Below are 25,663 nucleotides of genomic sequence, written 5' to 3' on the forward strand. Positions count from 1 at the left end.
ACATCCCCAACCCACACCATGCCTCTCGCACACCCTCCCTGACCGGCACCTTTCACACATCCCATTGCACCCTCATGCACCCTCCCTGACCTGCAGTGCACCTTTCATGCACCCAACCTGCGCTGTGCCTCTCACGTACCCCTTCACACCCTCCCGAATCTGTACCATGCCTCTTGTGCACCCTCACGGACCCTTCCTGACCTATGCTGCACCTCTCAAGTACCCCCTCACTCACCCTCCCCAACTCTTGCACCCCCTCAAGCACCTGACCTACACCATGCCTTACGCACCTCTGCGCACCCCCACGCATGATGAAGTGAAAGGAACTATATGAGAAAAATGTATAGAAAAGAATGTGCAAAAATTGAAGATGGGAGAAAGATACTGTATCACATGTATATGGAAAAAATATTTAGAATGTAGTCCAACAGAACAAGGAACAATTAAGAGCAGAAAAGTGCAGAACTAATTTGATGGAAATAAATGCTTTGAAAGTTAGTACAAAAACTAAATGAAGATCCTATGTTTAGTTGCATAGCATGCTAATTCATATTATATAAATGCATTCTTATTCATTGTTCTAAGCAATAATTAATTAATTAAATCTGCTAAGTAATTTTTGCTGAACCAACCTTTACATTTCAATTTGGTTTGAATAAAGGCCTGTGAACATACTATAGCACTCTCTGTTAGGTTTTACTCATTTCAATCTTTCAATTCATACTTTCTTATATGGAATTAATTCTGTATTGTGTGATTCTGATTGATCTTTATCTTATGACTGTTTTATATATAACTTTCAATCTATTGGAGTTTTTCTTCTAAAATACTTGTAAAAATCAGAATAAATTAAATTCTGGGGCAAGGGTTCAAAAAAATCAGGATAATGTCCATGTCAGTGTTATTAAAGCCCCACTTGCTTTTTATGTACGTCCAATGCCCTCATAGCCACTTGTTGATTTGTTTTTCAAGCATTAATTCTACAGAGATTTGAAACTTCCAGATTCAAAGATTTTCTGGAAATAAAACACAAATTATTAAACTATTTATAGATTAGATCAAAAGTCAGGAAAATTGACCTTACCTTAGTATACATATGGCATCTTCTTGTTTAGCCTGGGCTTAGATAGGTTGTTTTATTGTTTTATGACAAATTTTTTAGAAATGGATTTTTGGTAGCAATCTACTTTTTCAGATTTGTAATATTTATTTATTTATTTATTTATTTATTTATTATTTATTTATTTATTTATTTAAATCTATATAGCCACCCATCTCACATTCTGGGCAGCTTACAATTAAAACATAAATAGTACCAAAAAATAAAAATAAAAAAATAAAACAGCCGTTCAAACAGTACAAACATTAAAAACAATTAAATGCCATACAGTACAGTCACTGGGAGAGCACAGACATTCAAGAACAGTACAGCCATTTTATGGCTCCACACCACTCTCTAATCCCCAGGCCAGATGGTAAACCCAGGTCTTTAGGCCCTTCCAAAAGGCCATCAAGATCAGGGCCAGCCTGACCTCAGGGGGAATAATAGGGCAGGTGCAGCAGCAGAAAATTACATTGTCTAGTGGACAGAACCTGCAACAAGCCTCTTCTGCTGGACCTGATGGGACAGGTAGATGTCAATGGGAAGAGGCGTTCCCTCAAATATCCCGGCTGCAGGTCATGTAGGGCTTTATAGGTTATTACCAGCACCTTGAATTGGACCCAGAAGCAAATTGGTAACCAGTCTAGCTCATGGAGTTTAGGTGTAATGTTTGCAGATCTAGATGCACACATAACTGCCTGCACTGCTGCAGTGTCCACCAATGTAAGCTTACGAATACTCTTCAAGGGCAGCCTCATAGAGACCATTACAGTAATCCATATGGGCGGTGACCAGGGTGTGAGTGACTGAGCATAGAGCCTCCTGATCCAGGAATGGGTGCAACTGGTGCACAACAAAGCTGTACAAAGGCCCTCCCAGCCACAGCTGCCACCTGATCTTCGAGCAGAAGTCATGAGTCTAGAAGGATCCCCCAGACTGCACGCCAAGTCTGTCTGAGGAAGTGCAACCCCATCCAGGACCAAAGATGGTAAATTCCTAGATCGAGGTGGCCTCAAAACCCAAAGCCACTCAGTCTTGCCAGGGTTGAGCCAAAGCCTGTTGTTCCCCATCCAAACCCCTACAGCCTCCAGACACTGGAGCAGGATGTTGGCAGCATTGCTTACTTCACCAGGGTAGAAATGTATAGCTGGGTATCATCATACTGGTCAAAGACCGTAATAAAGACATTTCTATTTCAGTTTCGGTTACATTTTGTTTTATCCAAATTTTATTCTTTGCTTTCATACAACAAACTGGAGGTGATAAATTTAATACTTAATTTTTAAGTAATTATTTCCACAATAAATTATTATTGAATATTAATCTCTTTTTATTTGGAAGCAGTTTAATCTTGATGCTTAAAGTCATACAGCTGAATTTGACTGGATTTGGCTTACCTAAACCATACAATGGCAGCTTCACCAAGTTACTTTAGATTAGATTATCATTATTTCATAATATAGTATACATAGACATTTGAATATATTTTTTTCTCCCAGAGCCTACCAACTGTGCCTTTGTGAGAATTTTATGTACTGACATTTTACTAGTGCCCTTCACTCTGAAGTGCTTTCTTGTAAATGTCAGGAAACACTCAATGTAACAATTCCCATTACTTGAATACATGCAATACATCTTCTTGCAAAAATGAGCTCCAGAAAGTACACTTTGGCTTGGATCTGCATTGTGAACAGAAAATGCAGTAGAAAATAGAGGAAAAAATGTACATATGTTCTCTGCAATAGTTACAATGGATTCAAAGACCCTGTTATCAGGCTATGAGAGAGGGGATAAGCATATTGTACAAACTATATAACCTGGACAAATGAAGACCCAGGAGGGTTAGAATTAATCCAAATACCTCTGGTCTTGTATGGGGCTAACCTAATTCCCCTGTGCCACATAAACTATTTACTGGAGTTAGTTATCTCTTTTCACCTCTGAGATTGTGAAGACATTATAGAAGATTGTCTATAAGGGATAAATGCAGCTTCTTTCACCTTACCCCCCCCCCCACAAAAAAAATCACAGGGGTTAAAAAAGGGATAGCAAGACTTCCCCTATTGCCAATTGCACAACCACTGGCCTTTTTTTTTTTGGTTATCCTAGCTGGTGAGCAAAAAACCAAAGGCAACAAATGGAGACACAGTGACAGTTTCTCAGACTTCTTTATGGCATCTGGAGTGACTAAAAATCTGGTGCATGACAGACCCAGATATCCTGTATCATGTGTTGCTAGTACCCAGATCAGTCTATTGATGGGCGCAGGGGAATGGTTTGGTATTTGAGCAAGCAAAGAATTCTTTCTACATGATAGTTGTAACCCTATACTTAATTATCTAGGAAAAGTCTCATTGAAATCAGTGAAATTTATTTCTGAATAATAATTTTTAGAATTGTGCGGTAAGTTTTTTCTACATTCTATTGTAATCAAAGTAAAAACGTTAGTGTTTAGTCTCACTGATTTCAGTGGAATAAAATGCAGCTAATTTAATATGGATTATAAACTAGGTTTATCATCGTCTTCCAGAAGTTTTGTACTACAGTTCTTATAATGTTTTACAATTGGTCATGTTTCCTAAAGCTTATCAGAGTTTAGTTTGAAACACCTTAGGAGCATCCTGAAATGTACTTTTAAATTATCATTGATTTAATAAGGCTTATTAGAGATGGTTTATTACGCAAATGACTAAGAAGAGTGTGGGTCTCTCTCTCCATTCACACCTTTCTTGAATGTAGCTGCACATACTTTGTCACTGCTGTGCGTTTTTTCTTTTTTGTTTGTAAATTCAAGATCCAACCTAACATCAAAACACCATTGTAAAGTAATAGCAAGCTTTTGATCAAAAACAGTTCTCATGAATTAAGCAACGCTTAAGAATTTAGAAGGAATCTAGAAAGATTAATATAGTCTTAGCACAAATGACATTGAATTCAAAGAGTGAACTTCCATCATTTCATTGTTGGTCTCAAATCTGTAGGCTTTCCTTAATTTAGCAGAAATCTAGAGCAAACAGAATGACCGGCTAGTACTATTTTTTGAAGTATTATACATTGGGGATAGATTATCATAGAATTTGAATGGGGATGTCAAAAGATTAAGATCTCTCTCTATATATTTTAATACTAATTCGTCAGAAAATACAGCAAGTAAGATGCTGTTCTTCAGCAGTCATGCTTAAGATGAGATATTGGAATGATAAAAGTTGAAAGAGATACTATCTGTGCAGTAACTGGAGCACAGAGGTGAAGAGTTTCTAGCTCATCTGAAAGAACAGGGAGCCACCATGGCAACATCTCTGCAGAATTATGCCTGAAGTAAGCAGACATATCTGAAAAAGGGAGTACAGTCATCAACGTTAGACTGTCTTATCAATTAGAAAATGTCAGTATGTTGCCAGTAGTAATTAAATGAACAATCCATATCAATTACAGTGGTAAAATATGGTCATATATATGGGCTTAAGTAAATACTTCTCCTTTTCTTGATCTCAGCATTATATAGCATCACAGAGTATATTTGTGAATATGTAGGTATGTATACTTGTTGCCTCTCTAATTTTTATCTGCCTTTATTATAGGTTAAGCTATGTGGATCATGCAGAGGACCTGGCTTCCAAATTACTCCAGTGTTTCCCAAAAAACAGATTGTCGGCACAAGCAGCTCTGAGCCATGAGTACTTCAGTGATCTTCCCCCACGGCTATGGGATCTAACTGACAGTGAGTATACCAAAATATCCAGATAGAATAAGAGTTTTCGGTATGAAAGAGGGAGGAAGAAGGAAAGAGAGGGAGAGACAAATAAGAAAAAATGGTTTCTCTCTTCCTTTCTCTTCTGTGCAGTCTAGAAGCAGTTATCTTTATATGTGATTATGCATGTGATCAAGAGAATTATATGAGATGTCATAAAGAAAAAAGGGAGGAAATTTGAATTTACATATTTAGTGCTTTTTTACTTTATAACCTACAGCACTTTTTAAGTAGCTGAGGTATCCAGAACAATACTCTAATGTTGTTGGATTTTCAAACACTAGTTCTGTTTATGTTTCTGCAATAACTCTTTCCAAAAGGACTGAGAAATGAAAAGCAGAAATTTGATTAATTTCTAGGATTTAAGTCACTTCTTAAATTCACACTGGTAATGTTTTCATCTGTATATTTAAATATGCATTATTAGCATAATAATATGGTGGGGTTAGTGAGACTGCTGGCAATCCAGTCTTGCTGCTGGGATGACATGAAATTGGCTCATATCTCATTGCCCCCGACTCCCTGGTACTAAAGTGGAATATTTGATGTGATCCAGGACTGTTGGTGCTTCGATTCCCTGGAGTGCTTTGGCCTGGAGGAGGGAGATCTGGGGTAGTGTTCTGAAGAGGACCTGAAAAGATTTGGAGTAGGGCAGGTGGTCCCGGGCTGTGAGGTGCTTCTGGGCACTGGAAGATTTCCACTGCCCTCCCAGAGTCCTTGTAGTGGTCCTTAGGATGGCCTTGCTGTAAGGGATGCATGTGGCTGCATGTGGTAAATGAATGGCTGTAATAGATGTTTGATGGTATGTGTATGGGTAAGTGGATGCCTTGACCTGGAAGGAAGATGCAAGAGGTGAGAGGGAAATAGGGGGAGGAGACGGAGTAGGCAGGAGCATTGAAACTCTGATGGGCAGGGGAAATATGGCAAGATCCCGGGGGCAAGCCATACTTGGGGACATTGGACTCACTGGTTGAGAGTGATCCTGATGGTTTATTTGTTTGTTTGTTTATTAAATTTATTTATTAAATTTATATGCCTTTCCATCTCACTATATAAGTGACTCTAGGTGGCTTACAAATAAAAGAACTATAAAAACTTTACAAACACATACAAAGCTAAAAAAAGGTAAAAAGGCAGAGAGAGCATCCTCAACCTATGAACCACCCCCAGTGCTGCAAACCCCCAATGGGTCCCCATGCAAGTTGGCAGGGCCAGGTCTTAACACCCTTCTGGAAGGCCCATAATCTCACCTCAGGGGGCAAGATGTTCCAGAGGGCAGGAGCAATGGCAGAAAAGGCTCTCCTCCTAGACCCCACCAGTCAAAATTCTTTGGCCAACAGAGTCCGTAGCATGCTCTGTCTGCCAGACCGGATTGGACAGATTGATATAATTGGATGAGACGGTTCCTCGGGTAACCTGGGCCCATGCCATGAAGGTCTTTAAAGATGATGACCAATTGGATCTGGAAGCAAACTGGCACCCAGTGCAGCTTGCGCAGCATAGGTATTACATGTGCAGTTCTGAGGGCACCCATAACTGCCCGCGCTGCCACATTCTGCACCAGCTGCAGCTTCCAAATACTTTTCAAGGATAGCCCCGTGTAGAGTGCATTGTAATGGTCCATATGGGAGATAAACAAGGCATGAATGACTGAAAGAAAGTCCTCCCAATCCAAGAGAGGGCGCACCTGGCACATAACACAGAATTGAGCAAGGCCCTCCTAGCCACAATTGCTACCTGCTCCTTGATCAGGAGTCATGAGTCCAGGAGGAACCCCAGATTGCACTGGCTCCATCAGGGGCAATGCCACCCCATCCAGGACCAAAGATGGTAAGCCCCCAGATGCAGGAGAGCTCTGCACCCACAGCTATTCCGTCTTACCAGGGTTCAGTTGAAGCCTGTTGTTCCCCATCCAGACCCCCACAGCCTCCAGCCACTGCAAAAGAACATCCATAGCATCACTCAGTTCACCAGGGACGAAGATGTATAATTAAGTATCATCAGCATACTGATGATACCTTATCCAGTGGTGACGGATGACCTCCAGCGGCTTTGTATAGATGTTAAAAAGGAGTTGAGAGAGTGCCAAGCCCTGCGGAACCCCACTCTTAGACCCTATCAACACCGATTGGGACTGGTCTTGGAGGAAGGAGGTGAACCAGCACAAAACCATGCCACCCACCCCCAATTCCCACAGCTGAACCAAAAAGATACCATGGTCGATGGTATCAAAAGCTGCTGAGAGGTCAAGAAGAGCCAGGATGGATGCGCTACCCACATCCCACTCCCGTCAGAGATCATCTAAAAGCGCGACCGATGCCATTTCAGTTCCATATCCTATCCAGTTGAATAGTTCCTGCCTCCCTGCGGAGGGGGGCAGCATAAGACAATTTCAAGGTCACCAGGGTGTGATCTGACCATGACAGTGGGGACAAAGATAGCTCCCCCCTCAGATCATATTGCCACTGCTCTGAGAAGAAAACCATGTCCAATGTGTGGTCACTGTTTTGAGTCAGCCCATGAATGACCTGGAATAGGCCCATGGCCGCCATGGTGGCTGTGAACTCCCAAGCTGCTTCCGAGGCCAGCCCAAGGGACTGCAAGTTGAAGTTTCCCAAGACCATGAGCCTGGGAAACTCCAGAGCCAATTCTGAGATGGCTTCCAGCAGCTCAGGTAGGAAGGTTGCTATACAGCAGGGAGGCTGGTACAGTAGCAACAGTCCTGACTGATCCAGTGAGCCTATCTTCAAAAACAGGGTCTCACAACTGGCAACTTGGGGAGCAGAGTCCCTGAAGGCCAACAGAGATTCCCAGATGACTACTGCTACACCCCTTCCAATGTCCTGGGGTCTGAGTTGGTGCCATATCCTAAACTCAGCCGAGCACATTTCAGAAAGGAGAAACTCCCCACCCCCGCCTTCCGGCTCCAGCTAGGTCTTGGTAATACATGCCAGGTTGGCCTGGTCCTCCTTAATAAAATCACAAATGAGGGGAGCTTTATTATTAATTGAGCTGGCATTAATCAGCAGCAGCCAAAAGCCCGAGTCTCTGTAGGTCTGCTGACCAGGGCCTGGGCCTGAGTCCAGAGAGCCAGAACACGACACCAGTACAAGACACTGGAGACATCTTCGCCAGGATGGCCCAGCCTCTGTCTCCCATCAAAGCATTCCATACCCATCACCACCTGAATATGTTGATCCACCTTCAGAGTATACATTCCCGCTCCCAGTTTATTGGATCCTCAGTGGCCCTGGACTCGGCGGCGGCTGCTGCTGCTGCTACTGCTGTTGCTGCTGAACTCCAGATCAGTCTGCAATAAATCTGTCCTCATCCACAACTTAACTGTGGGTAAGAGCTGCTGGATTCCATTGCTGGGTTGGCAATAGAGAAGTTGGGGCTGGTGGTACTCAGGGTTTACAATTTGCCAGCCTGAGCCTGGGGCAGCTCAGAAGTTTGTGGCCTCTATGGCAACCACATACCTGGTTTTTGTCTCAGGGCAGTTGCATCTGATCTGGTTTTAGAGGACATTGTTATTAGTCTGTTGCCATGGTCAGATCACTCACTGGTTGCTTTTCGGGTGGCAGGGGAGAGATGGCTGTTGAATCAGTCTGCTGCAGGTGCCTGAAAGACATGGCTGGGTTTCAGAGGGAGCTTGGGAATTTCCCTGAAGATCTAGTGGGCATTCTACCTGAGGCCTTGGTTGCAACTGGAATAAGTGAGTGGCAGAGGGCTTAGACCATATTGTCCCTGTACAGCCTCTCGCATGGATCCTGGGGTGTGCCTTTGTTTTCTGAGGTGAGCTCCAGGAGATGAAATACAAGACAAAACTCCTAGAATGCTACTAGATTTCTTAGTAGAATATTAAGAGTGAATCTAATTGAACATAGATAAGAACCCATATTAGGGCTTAAGTCATGGTGATAAGGGCGGAAAAACCATATTATTATTTTTCCCCTTATTGTGTCTACCAATAGTTGCCTGGCAGCCCTTTTTTAAGATGATCCTCTCCCTGCTATGGAGGGATGGATCACAGGGCTACCTGTTGGGCCATAGTAAGGAATACTCTTGCTATTTGGCAGATTAAAGTTGTTCATTCAGTCAGAGTTGGGCATATAAAAAAGCTAGAAAATTTTGGATTCAAACACACACACTGATTCAAAGGATTTTAAATATTAATATACAGTTGAGACCAGAGGCTTTTCTTTTGGGGTTGATGGATAAACAGTTGAGGAAAAAAGTCATGGAACTTCATTTTTGTATATGATAACTACAGCGAGATTATCGTATGCACAAAGGTGGAAAGTCTCGGCATTACCTACAGTGGAGGAACGGTTGGTGAAGATGATGGAACTTGCTGAGATGGTTAAATTGACTTCTTTGATCAGAAAAAAGACAGTATCTATGTTTATTGCTGACTGGAAACCCCTTATGGACTTTTTGTATGAAACAGAAAAAAATGAACTTGTGATTTATGGTTTTGATGATTAGACAGGATAGATTATAGAAAAAGGGAAGTTATGTTGTAACCATAGAGTAAGAGGTAAATTTATAATAGTACTTAAAACTGCTGTAAAGAAGATCGGAAGCCACTTCTTTGTATCTTTTTTTTTCTTTATTTTCTTTTTCCCCTTTTCTTGTACTTTTAGATTTCTCTTTGATTTCTTTCTCTTTTTTGTCTTGCTTTATATTAGTTTGTATTAATTTTTATCTTCCTTTTAAAAAATCTTTAATAAAATTATATATAAAAAAAGATTTGCTCAGAGTTGGACCCAGACTGGATAGGTCCAGAAGAGGTGTCCGGAATGCACCTTGCTTGTGGAGAAAGTTTGACTTTGTGACTCCTGAGGAAATGGACAAGATCCTCCAGTCTGTGAGCTTAGCCACCTATGTGTTAGATTTACGCCATGCTCCAGAAGATTACCTGTGGTTGGACCCATACAATGATGTCTGCTTCTCCGTGGGAGGGGATGGTCCCCTCAGCCTTGAAGGAGGCTGTGGTGCACCATCTCCTTAAGAGACCATCACTGGACCCAACCATCCTGAACAATTTCCATCCAATCTCCAACCTACCCTTTTTAAGGAAGTTGGTGTAGAGGGTGATCAGGCTTCAACTCCAGAGGACCCTGGGGAAGTGGATTATCTAGACTCATTTCAAACTGAACACAAAGGAATATAAATTGTAATCAAGTTACTCAAATAAGAGTATTCCCTCATGCACTCATGGCCCAGAAAGTCAGCACCAGCAATTTAAGCTGATGACACTCCAAAAGATCCAGCCAATGCAGGTGTTCTCAAAAAGAAGAAGTAGGTGTGAATCAGGAGAGGTCTAGGAACATGTGAACCATGCTATTCTAAACCTGAACCAGAAGAGCAGTCAGGAAGGTCTGCCAGCAAACTGCAACAATAAACTAGGAAGCATACATGAACTAACTGCTTAGTTGAATTATCTGTATATTCAGAAAGAAAAAAATTAGATGTAAATTTATCAGTGAAAGGCTTTAAAGAAAGTTTCTTGTTGATACAAATTCCCAAATTATGGACCCCAGAAAATACACCAGAAACTGACAGTCCTGAAAAGTAAAAGATGCAAGAAGATGAAAAAGGACAATGACTGAGATTAAAAATGATAAGCTTGGCCTTTTCCAAATTTAACGTCATTGGAACACATCCAGCTGGAGATTTGAATAAAGCAGTTGGAGAGAGAACAGCACGCTACATTATCCAAAATTGAGGCAGAAGTCTATGCCTGGATGTCATCAATATAGAACACTGTTTGGTTCATTCCAGCATTGTAAAATAATGGTACCTTATTATATGCACACAGTATTTTTCTATATTTTCATTCTAATCTATAATGTGTTTTTGAATATTCAAATAAGGGATGTGGCTAATTTAACGCGTCGAGGAGAGGTGCTTCACTCCATCTAATATGCTTTGCAGTGTGCTGCTTTAAAATGGTTTGCACAGCCTTATCCACAATTTGAAAATTTTCCCATAGCATAATGCAATCAGATTTTTTCAAAATACCTCAGTATCATTTAACAAGTACCATCTGAAAAAAAATGATTTGTTTATTTTTCCATTTAGTCAGTGTAAAAAAACTAAATATAGCTTTAGATGTGAAGCCTGAATGCCTGTACATATTACTGTACTAGGATTTCAGTAATTTATGGATCCTATAGTAACATTTTTCAGTTAATATGGATTTATTATCAACTTGCCACTTAGTTTATCAATTGGTGGTTAAGTCCAGTCCTATCAGAGAGCTAAATACTGACACATTATCACTGTACAGCAGGCTGCCAACAGAGACAGTCTTCTCCTAGTCATTAACAAGTGCAATGTATGCAGAACACCAGAGGGGAATTAAAACCACAAAAAATACCTCAGGGTGGTATTTTTAATATGAGAATTTAATTTGTAATTTCACAGATTAAGAATTTTGGCTGCATTAATCCTTTTATCAGCTCACAGCAGGTTATTTGCAGAAGCATAACCATAAGGCGATATTCATTGGCCGAAACATGTCTTTGCATAACATTAAACATCAGGAGCAGTGAAACCTTTTGAAGGGGGAGAATAAAGATGGAAAATCATTATATTTTTAGGCAAGGTTCTGCTAAATGCCTCCAGTAAATTTCTGAGTTATAGAAACACTCTTTCTGTCTGTAGTAGATAATCATTATAAAGCTTAAATCAAGATGCGAGAAAGGACAATCCCTATATCAAATATTATAATTGTTTGGATTTGATATGCATGCATAGAAATTGCAAACATGTTTTAAAAAACAATGAAGTTATATGATTAGGGAAAATATTGATATGATTTATATAACTGATTCTGATGCTTTTTCCATGTACCTGAAGAGATTTCCTACTTAAATGATGTAGTAATTTAAAATGTGTATTTATTTATTTATTTGTCTAATTTATATAGCTGCCCATCTCACAAAACCAGTGACACAAAGCCAGTATTTATGTAAATGTAATATACCATACAACAGATCAAAGGCTATTACTATTTCTTAGTAGTTAAAATATAAATATATATCTCTCAGGTTAGGAGCTACTAACCTTGCTTATTAATTAGAAACATAGATGGTGATTTTTCATATATTCAAGTTTCTATCTTGAAAATAATGAATTTATCTTATTTATATATTTTTTTCTCTTTTAATCTCTCCATCTTCTTCCTTTCTTCCCTCTCTCTCTTTTATACAGAGGTCTTATGAAACCACTACAAGTTGGCAACTGTTATTTTCAGTAATAAAAATAATATAACATTTGTTGTATTAAAATGTTGAAATGTTAAACTTTTAAGAAATTATTACATGAGCTTGGATGCACTTTAACTATTACCCTCGTGTAGGGCTGCTAGCGGACCAAGTAATCTGAATGATATTAACTGGACCAATCTTTACCGGAAGATACAAAATGTTAGGCTATTCATATTTATTTAAAATATATCTATGAAACTAAAAAATATCTAAGTGGAGAGGGAAAAACTGAGTTTTTGTTAAAACTTTGTAGTGATATGAGAGTTTTGTGTTAGACAAAGGGAATGGCCACCAGACAGCATTCTAAAACATCCAGTGCACACACTACTGATAATCAACATTTTTTCTTTTTTATTATAATACAAAAGCTGCTTTTTTACTATTGCCAGGCACATTGTGCCTAATTAACTCATTGGGCTGTCTTATAACTTTTTTTTCTTCTCAGATAGAAATAAGAATGTTTCTTATTTTCTTTAGTATTTGGATATGGGACTCAGTGCTGGTATTAAGCTGCTAAATTATTAATGTCCACCATGCTTATCTGTGCATTTTCCAAAGATTTGTTCAAGAACCTGTAGTTCCTATAGCATAGTTTTTTTCCAGAGACAGAAGATAACATTTTATATTTACATAATTTATGTTGGAATGTCATCCATTTATGGAGCTTTAAAAAGAATAAGGAGGGGGGGTTATAACTGCAGTAGAGACAAAAAGTACAGAGAAGCACCAGAGCACTACTTTTCTTCTTCATGAAGAGAAGTATTAAAATGGAGAAAGCAAATTATAGCTGGAGAACAGGCAAAGAAATGGAAGAGAGATAGAACTCTGCTTGGGAAAAAGTTAACATTTTGGAGATTAAGATGGAGGCAGAATAGAATAGTGTGGCTTGATATTCGTAGACAGATTCCAGCGTGTAAGTTACAGGTAGTACTTGGTGAAGTCAGTGTCACTTGACTGCCCATTGTAGACAGAGAGAGAGGAATTTTAAAGTCAGAGATTGAAGAAGATAGGGGAGAGAAAACAGGAGGTTGCAGGACAAAAGGATTATAAATAGCTATTTTGAAATGCCTAAAGTGATAAAAAAAACAAGCAAGTCACACCTGAAATGAACATTGATGGAGGGAAAAGGGCACAATATACAACATTAATATAGAGATATGTAGGGATCTAGAGTCAAATGGAACACCCTATCAAACAGAATAAACTTCCAAAGTGAAGAAGCAGTGGGAATGGAACCAGCAGAATTTAGATAGAAAGCCAATACCACCATGACCGTCAAAATGAATTCCATGGGAGATTGTGAAGACTTTGAAGGAGGAGACAGCTTCAATTTCACTGGGACAAATAGCTGGAGAGACCAAGAAAGCAAAAGATAATGAATTGTGACTGGTGTCTTGGTGAAACATTTCAGAGGAAACCACTGAAAAGAGTTAGGGGGTTGAGAGAAACAGCTAATGGGGATATGATTAAGAAGGAGGGTTGGTGTTATATTGATAGAAATGAGCATCAGATAGGCGACAGATTCTTACAGCTTGCTTTAGGAACTTATTTTCTGAAGTCTCTCAGTTGGATGCTGTTTTGCTTCAGGCAAGCGATGATAGTAGGTCAGAATTGCAGAACTTGGAATGATGTGTCCTTAATTATAGTCCTGATACAATCCATAACTTTTGTTTTATGGAAAGTAATAATGAACCATTGGAGTTGATCTTTTTCAGGAGAACATTTCCTCAGTTCTCTTGATCAAATTCCTATTTTAAACATTTAAAGAAAATTAGAATTAGAAAGGAATTTGCCCTATGCTAATCTGTTGGCTTGAGGTTTGGCAGTGCATTCACACCAAACAATTTGAAAAAGTTCTGGGTCACTATGAATGACCAGCATGCTAGTTCTAGTGATCTTTACTCAAAACTTTCCAGTTTTGGACTAGTTCCTTCTACATTTATTTTATTGCATACAGAAGCCCTAGAAAACTTTGCATTGAGCTGACCCCAATATTTTATGCTTTTTCTTCTTTTTAAATTTGTTTAGATAGAAGTTGGCAAGAAAGAAATTTATTTCTCCTTTCTAAAACTTAATAACCTGAAATATATTTTCTTCACAGTGTCTTCTATTTTTTCTGTACCGAATGTAAGGCTACAAGGAGAAGCTGGAGAAAGCACGAAAACTTTTGGGAAAAATATTTATGGCAAAGGTCAATCACATGTTAAGCACTGAAGAGCATTTTGATTTCCTACAAATTGTTGAGGTAAGTCTTACTAAAACGTGTTTGTTTTTCAGTAATTTTTTTTCTACTCTGCCCTTGCTGTACAGTTGTTTTTTTAAAAAAGTAAAAATCCTTTTCTTAGTAGACAAATAAGAGCTTTTCCTACAAGTGTGAGTTTTATGTGCCAGCACTGAATCAATATGAATATGAATAAAGATGAGTTGCGGCCTTTAAGGACTTAGGGATCACGTCACCTTTAATACACATATAATCAATTCACAGACTTGATAGGTTGTGTGTGGTTTGTTTGTTTTTGTTTTTGTTTTGCAACCCTTGGAGTACTTTGTCCAGCAGCCTATAGCTGGGCAATGGAGAAAAATTGTTTTTCCATAGTGCTAATGATGTGCAATGAGATTGATGTGAGATGGGGACAAAGTTCTCCTTCCATCCCCCTACCCCCTGGACAGTCTTGCTCAAAATTACTGTTTCTATTGCAAATAACAGCAGGGAAGCAACATTCTGGACTGGAATCATCTGGGAGATAAATTCAGTAAGAGCCTGATTCTATCCAAATTATCCAGTGTATTTGTATACACATGGGCAAGTATATGCATGGGCAGCCCTCACAGATCACTACTTGGATAATTCAGGTGGCCATTCGGGCAAAAAGACTGACCACTCTCTTTAGAACAATTGGTTTTTCCCCATTCTTTGGACTCAGGAGCAGATATATGCAGTCATATTCCACCTACTAAGGATGTTTTCTCAAGATGATTTTATTGTTTTCTCTTTTTATACTACTATTTTCTAAATTTATGCAAAGCCAGTAAGCAAGTTTTCCATATCTACAGTGTAAATATTTTACTTGCAGTTCTAGGTATATAACGTCAGAGAAGAAAGCAGGTTGTCTAAGAATTTCTGCCTTTACCAAACTCTAATTTCCAGTGTTGAGAAGAGGCAGTACATGACCAGTTTTGTCCTGTTTGTGACTCATCAGGCATACATAGCCAGAGATCTTTTCTACATTTGTCTGATGAATCCCAAATAGATGAAACTAGTCACGTACAATACTGCCTCTGGGTGGTCAATATAAGTAAAAATATCACATAGAATGTATACTGTGTGAAGATAGAGATGCCCCTCAAGAGGTATGTGGAAGTTATGTAAAACTTACATGAGGGCATGACATACAGTATGTAACATCCCTATTTCTGTGGTTTAAGGTAGACTATATATAATACTTTAAAGGTAGACAGGATTGGGAGGGAAAGGCAGTTAAAATGGTGTGAAATCATTGACTTTGTACTATGCACATTTTACTACTTTTGTGTTTGAGAATAGGTTGCTTTGGTTGCTATCTACAATAAGTGCCAATCAATATATGGTGAATCATACTTTGGTATTTCTCTCTGCTCCAGAGAACTTGAGAAAAGCGGATAGTAAAGTTTCTTCATATTGCTATGCAGGAACAGCAGGAACACCCCGTAGCAGTACCACCCAAAAACATGTGACAGAAGCCTATTGATACCATAAATGCCTCACTACAAGAAGGAATTTAGTTGGGAAGTACATTGGTTAAGGAAAAAATATCAATAGTGCAAGGTTTATAGGAGCAGATGATATCAGATTATGAATATATTAAGGTGTGCTAATGCTGTTTTTTAGTGCTTAAAAATCAGTAGTCTTTTAATTTAAATGATGATAAGTCCTAAATTAGGCCCTTAGGAAAAAGTTGTGAATAGTAAGCTGCCCAGTTGAGAATGCCTGAAAAATTGTTCCTTGAATACATTATATTCATGTTGGTTGTGATAAGCTGAAATATAAAACATGAGCATTTCCCTGTCAGGTTTTGAATAAAATTCTCAGGACCATTTCTTCCAACCTCAGAGACTGAACATTAAAATATAGTACCTTGACCAAAGAGGACAATTCCATGTTATTGCTTCTTTTCCAGATTATCAGATTACTTATTTCTCATTTATTACATAGAATATAAGTGGTTTCTATTAAAATATTCTTCTGTTTCAGCAATATTACAGTTTTCCAGAACTTGAAGCACAGTATGTATTTAGTTTTTCAGATTTACTAGATATTTTATAGTAATAGGACTCAGATTGAGTTACAAGATAAACACAGATAAAAGTTATGTAAATTCACTTTAAAATAGCACAGTAATACTATTAAAATAGCATCAGAGGTTTATATACAGAGGAGCAGTGTAAAAATAAGAGGACTTAAAAGTCTGAAAGTAGAAAAATCTTTGCTTGGAGCTGAAAAGTTAATGAAATAAATTCCAGGTAGATGGGAGATGTGGATGATATTCCATTGCAGGAATAGATTACTGAATAGGCTACTTGAGTGCCTCAACATGAAAGATAATACCATTATTTTTCTCTTCATTTTATTACTGTTTTAATGTATTTCTCATTTTTCCTTTTGGAATAGAAAGACAGAGACAGAGTAGACAATCAGTGATGGTTAATTGTCTTACATGGACATCTGTGGCAATTAGAGCATTTTCCCTAAATATACAGGTGTGTGAAAAAGAAGGTACACCCTCTTTGAGTTCTATGGTTTTACATATCAGGACATAATAAAAATCATCTGATCCTTAGCAATTCTCAAAAGTAGTAAATACAACCTCAGATGAACAACAACACATGACGTATTACACCATGTCCTCATTTATGTTACAAAAAGAAAGCCAAAATAGAGAAGCATATGTGAAAAACTAAGTACACCCTTACTGCTTCCATAGGTATGAAGAGGCTAAGTAGCAGCCAGGTGCTGCTAATCAAATGTCTGTGATCAATTGATCATCAGCAAGTGTGACTACCTCTATAAAAGCCAAAGTTTTAGGAGTTTGCTGGACTTGAGCATTGAGGTGCGTGTTAACATAATGCCAAAGAGTAAAGACATCAGCAATGATCTTAGAGAAGCAATTGTTGCTGCCCATCAATCTGGGAAGGGTTATAAGGCCATTTCCAAACAACTGAAAGTCCATCATTCTATAGTGAGGAAGATTATTCACAAGGGGAAAACATTCAAGACAGTTGCCAATCTTCCCAGGACTGGACATCCCAGCAAATTCACCCCAAGGTCAGACCATGCAATGCTCAGAAAAATTGCAAAAAATCCAAGAGTTACATCTCAGACTCTACAGGCCTTAGTTAGCATGTTAAATGTTAAATGACAGTACAATTAGAAAAAGACTGAACAAGTATGGTTTGTTTGGAAGGGTTGCCAGGAAAAAGCTCTTCTCTCTAAAAAGAACATGGCAGCACGGCTTCAGTTTGCAAAGTTGCATCTGAACAAATCACAAGACTATTGGAGCACTGTCCTTTGGACAGACGAGAGCAAAGTGGAGATGTTTGGCCATTGTGCACAGCGCCATGTTTGGCGAAAACCAAGCACAGCATATCAGCACAAACATCTCATACCAACCATCAAGCACGATGGTGGAGGGGTGATGATTTGGGCTTGTTTTGCAGCCACAGGACCTGGGCACCTTGCAGTCACTGAGTCAACCATGAACTCCTCTGTATACCAAAGTATTCTAGAGTCAAATGTGAGGCCATCTGTCTGACAGCTAAAGCTTGGCCAACATTGGGTCATTCAACAGGACAATGATCCCAAGCACAGCAGCAAATCTACAACAGAATGGCTGAAAAAGAAAAGAATCAAGGTGTTGCAATGGCCTAGTCAAAGTCCAGACCTCAACCCGATTGAAATGCTGTGGCGGGACCTCAAGAGAGCTGTGCATAAACAAATGCCCGCAAAACTTGATGAACTGAAGCAATGTTGCAAAGAAGAGTGGGCCAAAATTCCTCCACAACAATGTGAGAGACTGATAAAGTCATACAGAAAATGATTACTTCACGTTATTGCTGCTAAAGGTGGTTCTATAAGCTATTGAATCATAAGGTGTACTTAGTTTTTCATACATGGCTTCTTCATTTTCTCTTTCTTTTTGTAAAATAAATGATGACATGGTATAATATGTCATGTGTTGTTGTTCATCTGAGGTTGCATTTACCTACTTTTGAGAATTGCTAAGGATCAGATGATTTATATTATGTCCTGATATATAAAACCATAGAACTCAAAGAGGGTGTACTTTCTTTTTCACATGACTGTATATTTACAGACTTTAAGACTTGTAAGTCCTCTTATTTTTACACTGCTCCTCTGTATATAAAGTGGATCTAAATTGCCACATATGTGTGACCACTCCCTTTGCTTGTTCTGTTTTGGCATTGGCTATTTCATAGACACTTCCTGCATTGCTACAGTCTTACCAAGCAAAAGTGCCACCACTATTGCCCAGATTTCAGGAATTTATATGGGAACAAGCCCTTCAGGCTTCATGTGAAAAGACAACCACTCATTGTAGTAATTTAAATGGGAGGTCATGGATCAGTGAAACCAGGCTACTTCTATCCAAGTTACATTGTTTCTAGGGTACATGGCTGAGCTGGAAAAATGCACTGAGTGCCTCAAAGAAAAGTTGTGTTTTATTGACAAAGATGGTCTCCAAGCATCCTAAGTAACAAATTTGGTCCTTTAGCGCTAAACTTGGAACCTGAACTTTGAGAAAAACATGCAGCCCTAAGCCTAATTTTATACTGCCCTTGATCTAATTTCACGGGCACTTGGTAAGCAATCTATTCAGATCTTTTATAAAAATAATCTATTCCATCCCGACAGCTTGGGAAAAAGAAAAGAAAAAGAAAAAAAAGGAGGCATCAGAAAGAGAAAGAAGATAGGCAGCCCATCCAGCTCAGTCATGAAGCTTCCAGCAGCCTTGGGAATATGGCTTTTGATTAAAGGAAAAAGGAAAAAAAAGTTGAACACTACTGACATGGACAGCTGTCACTAATAGTACCTCAGGCTTGTCTAGGTTCAGTTTATTGGCATCACCAGTTCAGTACTGTCGCCAAGCACTGGTTAAGGATTTCCATTGTTTTACTTACATCAAATGAAAAAGAAAGTGGTATGTACTGATATACTGATAGTACTGCAGTCTGAATCTCCAGATTACTTCACTTAGGGTTTTTCTCCTCATGTGGCAAAAAATTATGATATAATTACTGTTCTCCTCTTTTAAAAGCTGTGACTTGTCTCCAAGACCTGAGATACACCCACAGAGATTATTTTAAAAGATCCAGAGTCTTCCAGAGCTCAAACCAAAATGGCCCTGGAGGACTCTGGCCATGGACTAGAGGGATGGGGGTGCCTGCACTAGCCTAAAATGGTGAATAGGTGCCAGGCTGATCTCAACCCCTCAAGAAGCATCTGAAGGCAACACCAACCAAATGGTCAGTGAACTACATCAGCCTGTACAGTAAAAATGCTGTGGCTTGTTGCCTACATATGGGGGCTGGGGAGACTTAAAATCAGAATACTCTGTGCCACTTACTGGCTAAAGAAATGAATCCTGAAGTTTGTAAAGATAGACATTGCTGCAGCAGCCCCTTTAGACTGCTAGTGTCTAACAGCTGGCATTTTTAGTATGCTGCTGCGATCCACAGGTAAATAGCTGTTTTGATTACTCAATTCTTCATGAATCTGACTTGTAAAACCATTTCTAAACATAGCCACATGCTATGTCAATGAATACAACAGTTCATTCATGCTCCAATATTTCTTTCCCGCCAACACTTGTTGTACACAGGGACAAAGACAGTTTTTAGTGCCCAACCCCATCTAAATCCTAATTGAAATTGATCTAGGAAATATTCCTCATATACAATGTCTGGTCCCTCTGACTCAGGATTTGCCACCTATCTATATCTTCTGGTTACAACATGGTGTCTCCCCTGCCCCCCCAAAACAGTCTCCCTACCATCTTCTTTAAGAAGAATGGATTTATTTATTTCCTGACATTAAGAGGATTATATAACCTCTTATGCCAAGCATGATATATCTTCCTCATTGGGAATCTACAGTTAATTCTCCAGCCAGATGAGCCCTTGCAGATTGGGGATGCTGTATATAGAATGTGGCTGAGTGAGAGTGTCAAGCATGCATTAGAAACTGCTTTTGGCACTACTGATGACAAGCAGTAGCACACTTCCCCAGGGTCAGATTAAAAGAGAAAATTATTCTTTATGTATTCATTTTACTACTTCAGAGATTACAGTGAATCATTCAGACATGGGACCCGTTCTTTTAAATAAAATTACAGTGGCAGGACTTCTTCCTTCCTTCAAACAGAACCCTGTGTATCTAAGCAACAAGATATCTGATGAAACTTAGTGTCTAATTGTATAGTCACTGAAAAACATTCCATTAAAATGCATAATAATTATACCTTCAATAATAAACAAGCAGTTATTGTACTGTAATTTTTGAATTTATATTGGTTAGACTTAGTACAGATATATAAATAAACTTTTTAAGTAATTGTAGCTAAAGTGATCCATACTTACATTTTGTACCAGTATATTTTGGGTTGCTTTACAAACCAATGATGGCAATTTAAAAGCACCCTACAAGGTAATGATGACAGCTTGTTGGAAACATAGCAGCTATTGAAAACTGAAGTCATCAGATGTCAGGTTGCTCCAATTATTTTACAGATTTCTTTACAGCAAGCTATTACAATTTTACAATGTCAAAATCAATCTGTCTTCACAGCTCACTCATTAACATCTTCATTGACTTGTTTTTCCTCTAAGCAGTGTCTCCAAACATCTTTTTAGCTTCACCACTGGAAACATAAATCTTTTGTAAATAAATTTTATGTCTGTATGTTCAAAACATTTGTGACATATCACAAAAGAATTTATGTCAGGCCAAGTGTTCGATGTCTGAAACATATATTTGGGAGATTGTTTTTCTCATTGCCTTGATGTTCCTAAAGTTTAGCTTCCTGTACTCCAAATTAGGTGTCTTTCAAGAATGATTTGAGAATCCATTTAGTTTGATAAGCGCACGATTTAAGTTCTGTCAGTAGCAGTGGATCATAATTGCTGTACTAATTTCTTGGTTAAAAAAAATACTAGTTTTTAATGGCAACAGGGTTTGTATAGATTTAATATCAGAGAAAAAATATTCGATGCAATTTTTCATTCATGCTTTGTACATTTTTTCTATAACCTATTTTCTGCAGAATAAAAAGATCTTTGGTAGCAACAGGAAAAAGCCTTAGATAGCTCTTTCTTTATAATTAAAATTACAACCTGAGTGAGCATACCTAATAAAAGATAAATTAGTAATTATTGAAAAGAGCATATTTACTCCTTCTCATTGAAACAAAGGGTAAAATAAATTCAAAAGAAGTTTTATGGCATCTAATAGATAAATAGACATTGTGTTATACATTTTATGCATGACAACCAGCTGTATTGTATTTGTGGTTTTATCCATAGTATGCAAGAAAAAATATAAACTATATAACATGTATCATAAAATATGAGCACAGCTTCATTTTTATTAAGAAGAATGCTTTTGGACTCCACATACCCAGGGAAGGAAAAAGGAGAAAAGTGTGTTGAGAGGAATAGTGAGAGCTAGAAAAAGAAAGCATCCTCATTAGTTTGCCTTTAGGGTGTTTATGACTGATCATACCTGCCATAGCAGCCATTTTAATATCCCCATAACATGCTCTAAAAATTCCAAGTGGATGGGTGGCTGTTGAGCACACCTCTGTTCTCTGTGAAGACTGAGTATTACTGAAGCCTTCCCTAAAACTGTATAAAGTCAAGAAAAGTCTCACGCACAAACTTTTAACTGCCTGCCGACTTAGCTTTGCTTTTACACTGCAGTATAAAATCATTAGTTGCTAATGAAGAAGGCAACAAATGATGCAGAACGAGCCCAGAATCCAGCAACATCTGCAGGGGATCAAGATAAGCAAGATGGCACATGATGAAAGCCCCACCCCTTTGTGCATTCAATTGCCAGGCCAGGCATCTGCCCTGTGTCCAACTCCTAAATGCAATTTAGGTTTCCTCCCACTTTATCAGCTCCAGAAGGCTTCCTTGACAATGCCTGAGCTGTACATCACAGATCTGAAACTCATGGCTTGACACAAATTTTCAGATAACTTGATAGAAGACTCACAGGCCTGGCTTGGCAGGGAAAAATTAGGCCAATCATGGTGCTTCATGTTGAAGCAGACCTCAGCAAAATGGAGTCTGCCATCTGGATTAACATCTTTATTGTTGAAAAATAAATCTCCACTCATAAGTCCAGCCTTTTATATTTTGATAAGTATCAGAACTAGAAAAAGCATAGTAACCAAATTGCTGCGGTATGGCTTTTCTGAATAATTTCTAGCCTTGGGCTACAATTAAGCCAAGGTAAAGCTTAGAAAAAGGGCTTTAGACATGGACCTTCAAGTTAAACATAGCAGAATCTCCTGTTAATTCTTGTTAAAGGAAATTTAATGAATTATTTTAAACTAGCTTGGTATTTAGATAAGCTTGCAATTTCTAAGTATTATGGAGCCTTTATGTTGCTGTGTTTTGATGTCCTGCCCACAGCTGTTCTAGCAGGCAAGTACTGTATAAGAAAACTCATAACAATACAAGAACCTGTCCCTGTGTTGGTAGTCCCCTTTTATACTTGTTTTCTGTGTAGACATCCAAAATAAGTTAACAGTGCCCATTGATTTTCAGTGGCTGGCTGGCTGGCTGGCTCCATTCATTCATTCATTCATTCATTCATTCATTCATTCATTCATTCATTCATTCTATATTTATTAAGCAAATTTATATGGGTACTCATCTTAACCAATATAAACTCTAGGTGGCTAACAGAAATAAAAGCAGAAAAGACAAAAACAACCAATTAAAAAATAATTTTTATGTTCAACCTGTCCCATGTTGTCAGTATTCAAGAATAACTGCACATGTAACCTGCAGATTATGTCAGGAATTAGCAGCAACTCCATGCTTGCTAAAAACTTTCAATGGGTGCCTTACTGTGATGGACTGGAATGGAGGAAGGGGGGTGAAAACGGTGCTCTTGTCTCCAGAGCAACGCTCTGGAGATAAGCGGAGAAAGCTGGCGCATCCCTAAACATTCCAGAAGATAGTAGAGACTTGTGCCTGGGAACTATTGGTCAGTCTGAGAAGATTCTGTAAATAAGCGCTAGCTAATAAACCTTGCTGATTGAACCTGCACGGTCTCCAGGAGTTCCTTGGGCTAGGCCCGACACTTACTCAATATCACTGCGATCAATCCTTGCCCCTAATTCCATTAAATAACTGTATTTTTCTCATGTTAGTAGTGCTAAATGGTGTGCAATATACATTACTGTTATTTTGGTCTGTAACCATAACAATAGTGTCTGACTAATTTAAATTGCCACAGAAAGGTAGGGGACCCCTATAATTTATATGTGAAGGAATATATATGTGTGTGTGTGTGTGTGTATAAAATTGTTTCTATATAGTAGTCTTTTTTTATCACATTCTGGAAATACAGTGATGTGGTGGACTAACCAACATTCTATTTTTCTACTAATTGTGGACTTCTGTATCTTTCTTCTCTTTCAAAATACTTTGTTTATTTCAATTCCCAAACAAGTATGGGTAGAGGAATTATATGGATGTCTAATAATTACTTAGTTGCATATGTTTAGTGGGCAATATAATTAGCATTCTGACAGATAAATCTGCTAAAGATGATCATAATAGTATCCAAATGTTGGTAATGCTTGGTTTAAAGAATTTTAAGTTCTGAGTTAGCTATTTTGCATATACCTCAACAGGTTGTCAAATGTATTGAAAAGTCATTTTAATTTTTCACTTCTGTTTTATTTAACTTTTGTGTGTCATCATTGTTGAATCATCAGACAGCTTAGATATTGTGCCATTTATTCCCAATTTGAGTCATTCAATCAATACAGCAAAGAAAGCTTATATGTACAAGGTTCTTTATACTTATCTGTATATGACTGCTTTGTTTAATTATATTAGCATCTGTGGCATTTTTCTTCAGAATTTTCAAATTTTCAAAACTAAAAATGCATATAATGGAAAAGATTATAACTATGAATTATATAATGTTTGACCAGCTTTTGAAAAATATATCTTTGGAACCGTTGAGTGAAAACAAACACAATATATATATTTGTGTGTATTGTAATTGAAAAAAATGAAATTACACATTTTGAATAGGTATTGCATAAATCATAATTCATTGAACACCATCTTCCCAAATTATATTTACTTGTGGTTTTCGAATGATGCTTTAATTAATTAACTGAAGCTGTATCTGCATAAATTAGCACCAGTAGAAAAGCATAGATACAAATTACATAGATTTGGTGGCCAGCTGAAAGTAATCTGGGTATTAGAATCTAATGACAGCACTTGTTAAATATAGCTAAAATTACTGGATGCAATTTGAAAAATGTTCAAAAGGAGTGTTTGATCTTATGGGCTGCTTTATTTTGGCTTCTATTACCATTTGTAAACCTTTAATTTCAAATTAGCAGCAGCAGAACAGTTTCAAGTATGTGTTGCTGCTGTCTTTTTGTTTGCTTCAAAGGCATTAAACCAGCAGAAAAAAATCCTAAATAAAATACATGTAAAGTGTAGCTACACTCTTTTTTCTTGAAGCACAGGTTTAGTTGCCATGGCTATTTGCAGTGGAAGATGAAATTTCATATTGTATTAAGCCATGCAGATGTGATGCCATCAGTGGATCCAGTATTGTTATGCCAAGTGAAGTTGATGACTTATACTCAGGCCATTATAAGATTCTTGCCTACATAAGCCTGGGTCTTGGAACAAGAACCATGCTCCCAGAATGCTTTAACTTTTGAAATAGATAATGTTTTTTTAGGAGTTCATATGGCTTTTACGTGACTGTTTTCTTCCAGTTCCCACATTCCTAATCCTGTATATATGTATGCTAGTAATCAACAAGAGGTGTTTTCCAGTGAATGCAGAAGCTTCTCAAGAGATTTCAGTGTCACATAGTTTAGGATTTCTGAAACTGGTGTTCCTTTGTATTGGGGTTATGTAACTGTCATTTTATTACAAAGTTCAATAATTACTAAAACTACTTTTAGCAATATTTAGTAGTATTTCAAGTGCTGAGGAATGATGAATTTAGGACAGCCTGTTAAATATCTCCAGCTATTTCAAACTATTTTTGTAGTCAAGTTCATGCTGTTGTTACTTGTTCAAGTATAAATGGAGAAGTAGATTGATATATCATTGTGCTATTTTACCTTTAAAGAGATATAAATTCCATGCCGAATGTAGCTATTGAAAGATTAAACAAAAACCTCTTAAGATTTCAAATATATAGTATACAATCTCTTAATGAAAAAGGAATAACAGCATAGTAGAGATTTGCTGCATAAAAAT

At 38.0% G+C, this 25,663-nt stretch overlaps 1 protein-coding gene across 3 annotated transcripts in view; it reads left to right on the plus strand.

The window, feature by feature from the left end:
- Positions 1 to 25,663, plus strand: part of CDK14 (cyclin dependent kinase 14) — a 251,509-nt gene that overhangs the window by 183,671 nt on the left and 42,175 nt on the right. For all 3 annotated transcript variants that reach the window (XM_007424673.3, XM_088150533.1, XM_025164414.2), the window contains 2 exons: positions 4,684 to 4,823; positions 14,232 to 14,375. In XM_007424673.3, the coding sequence (XP_007424735.1) occupies positions 4,684 to 4,823; positions 14,232 to 14,344 (253 nt within the window). In that variant the 3' untranslated portion in view covers positions 14,345 to 14,375. The remainder of the gene's footprint in view (positions 1 to 4,683; positions 4,824 to 14,231; positions 14,376 to 25,663) is intronic.

The sequence above is a fragment of the Python bivittatus genome, unplaced genomic scaffold, assembly GCF_059951505.1.
Source record: "Python bivittatus isolate LINGU-HERP-01145 unplaced genomic scaffold, Pbiv_v1 ctg000610_np1212, whole genome shotgun sequence".
Classification (NCBI taxonomy): Eukaryota; Metazoa; Chordata; class Lepidosauria; order Squamata; family Pythonidae; genus Python; species Python bivittatus.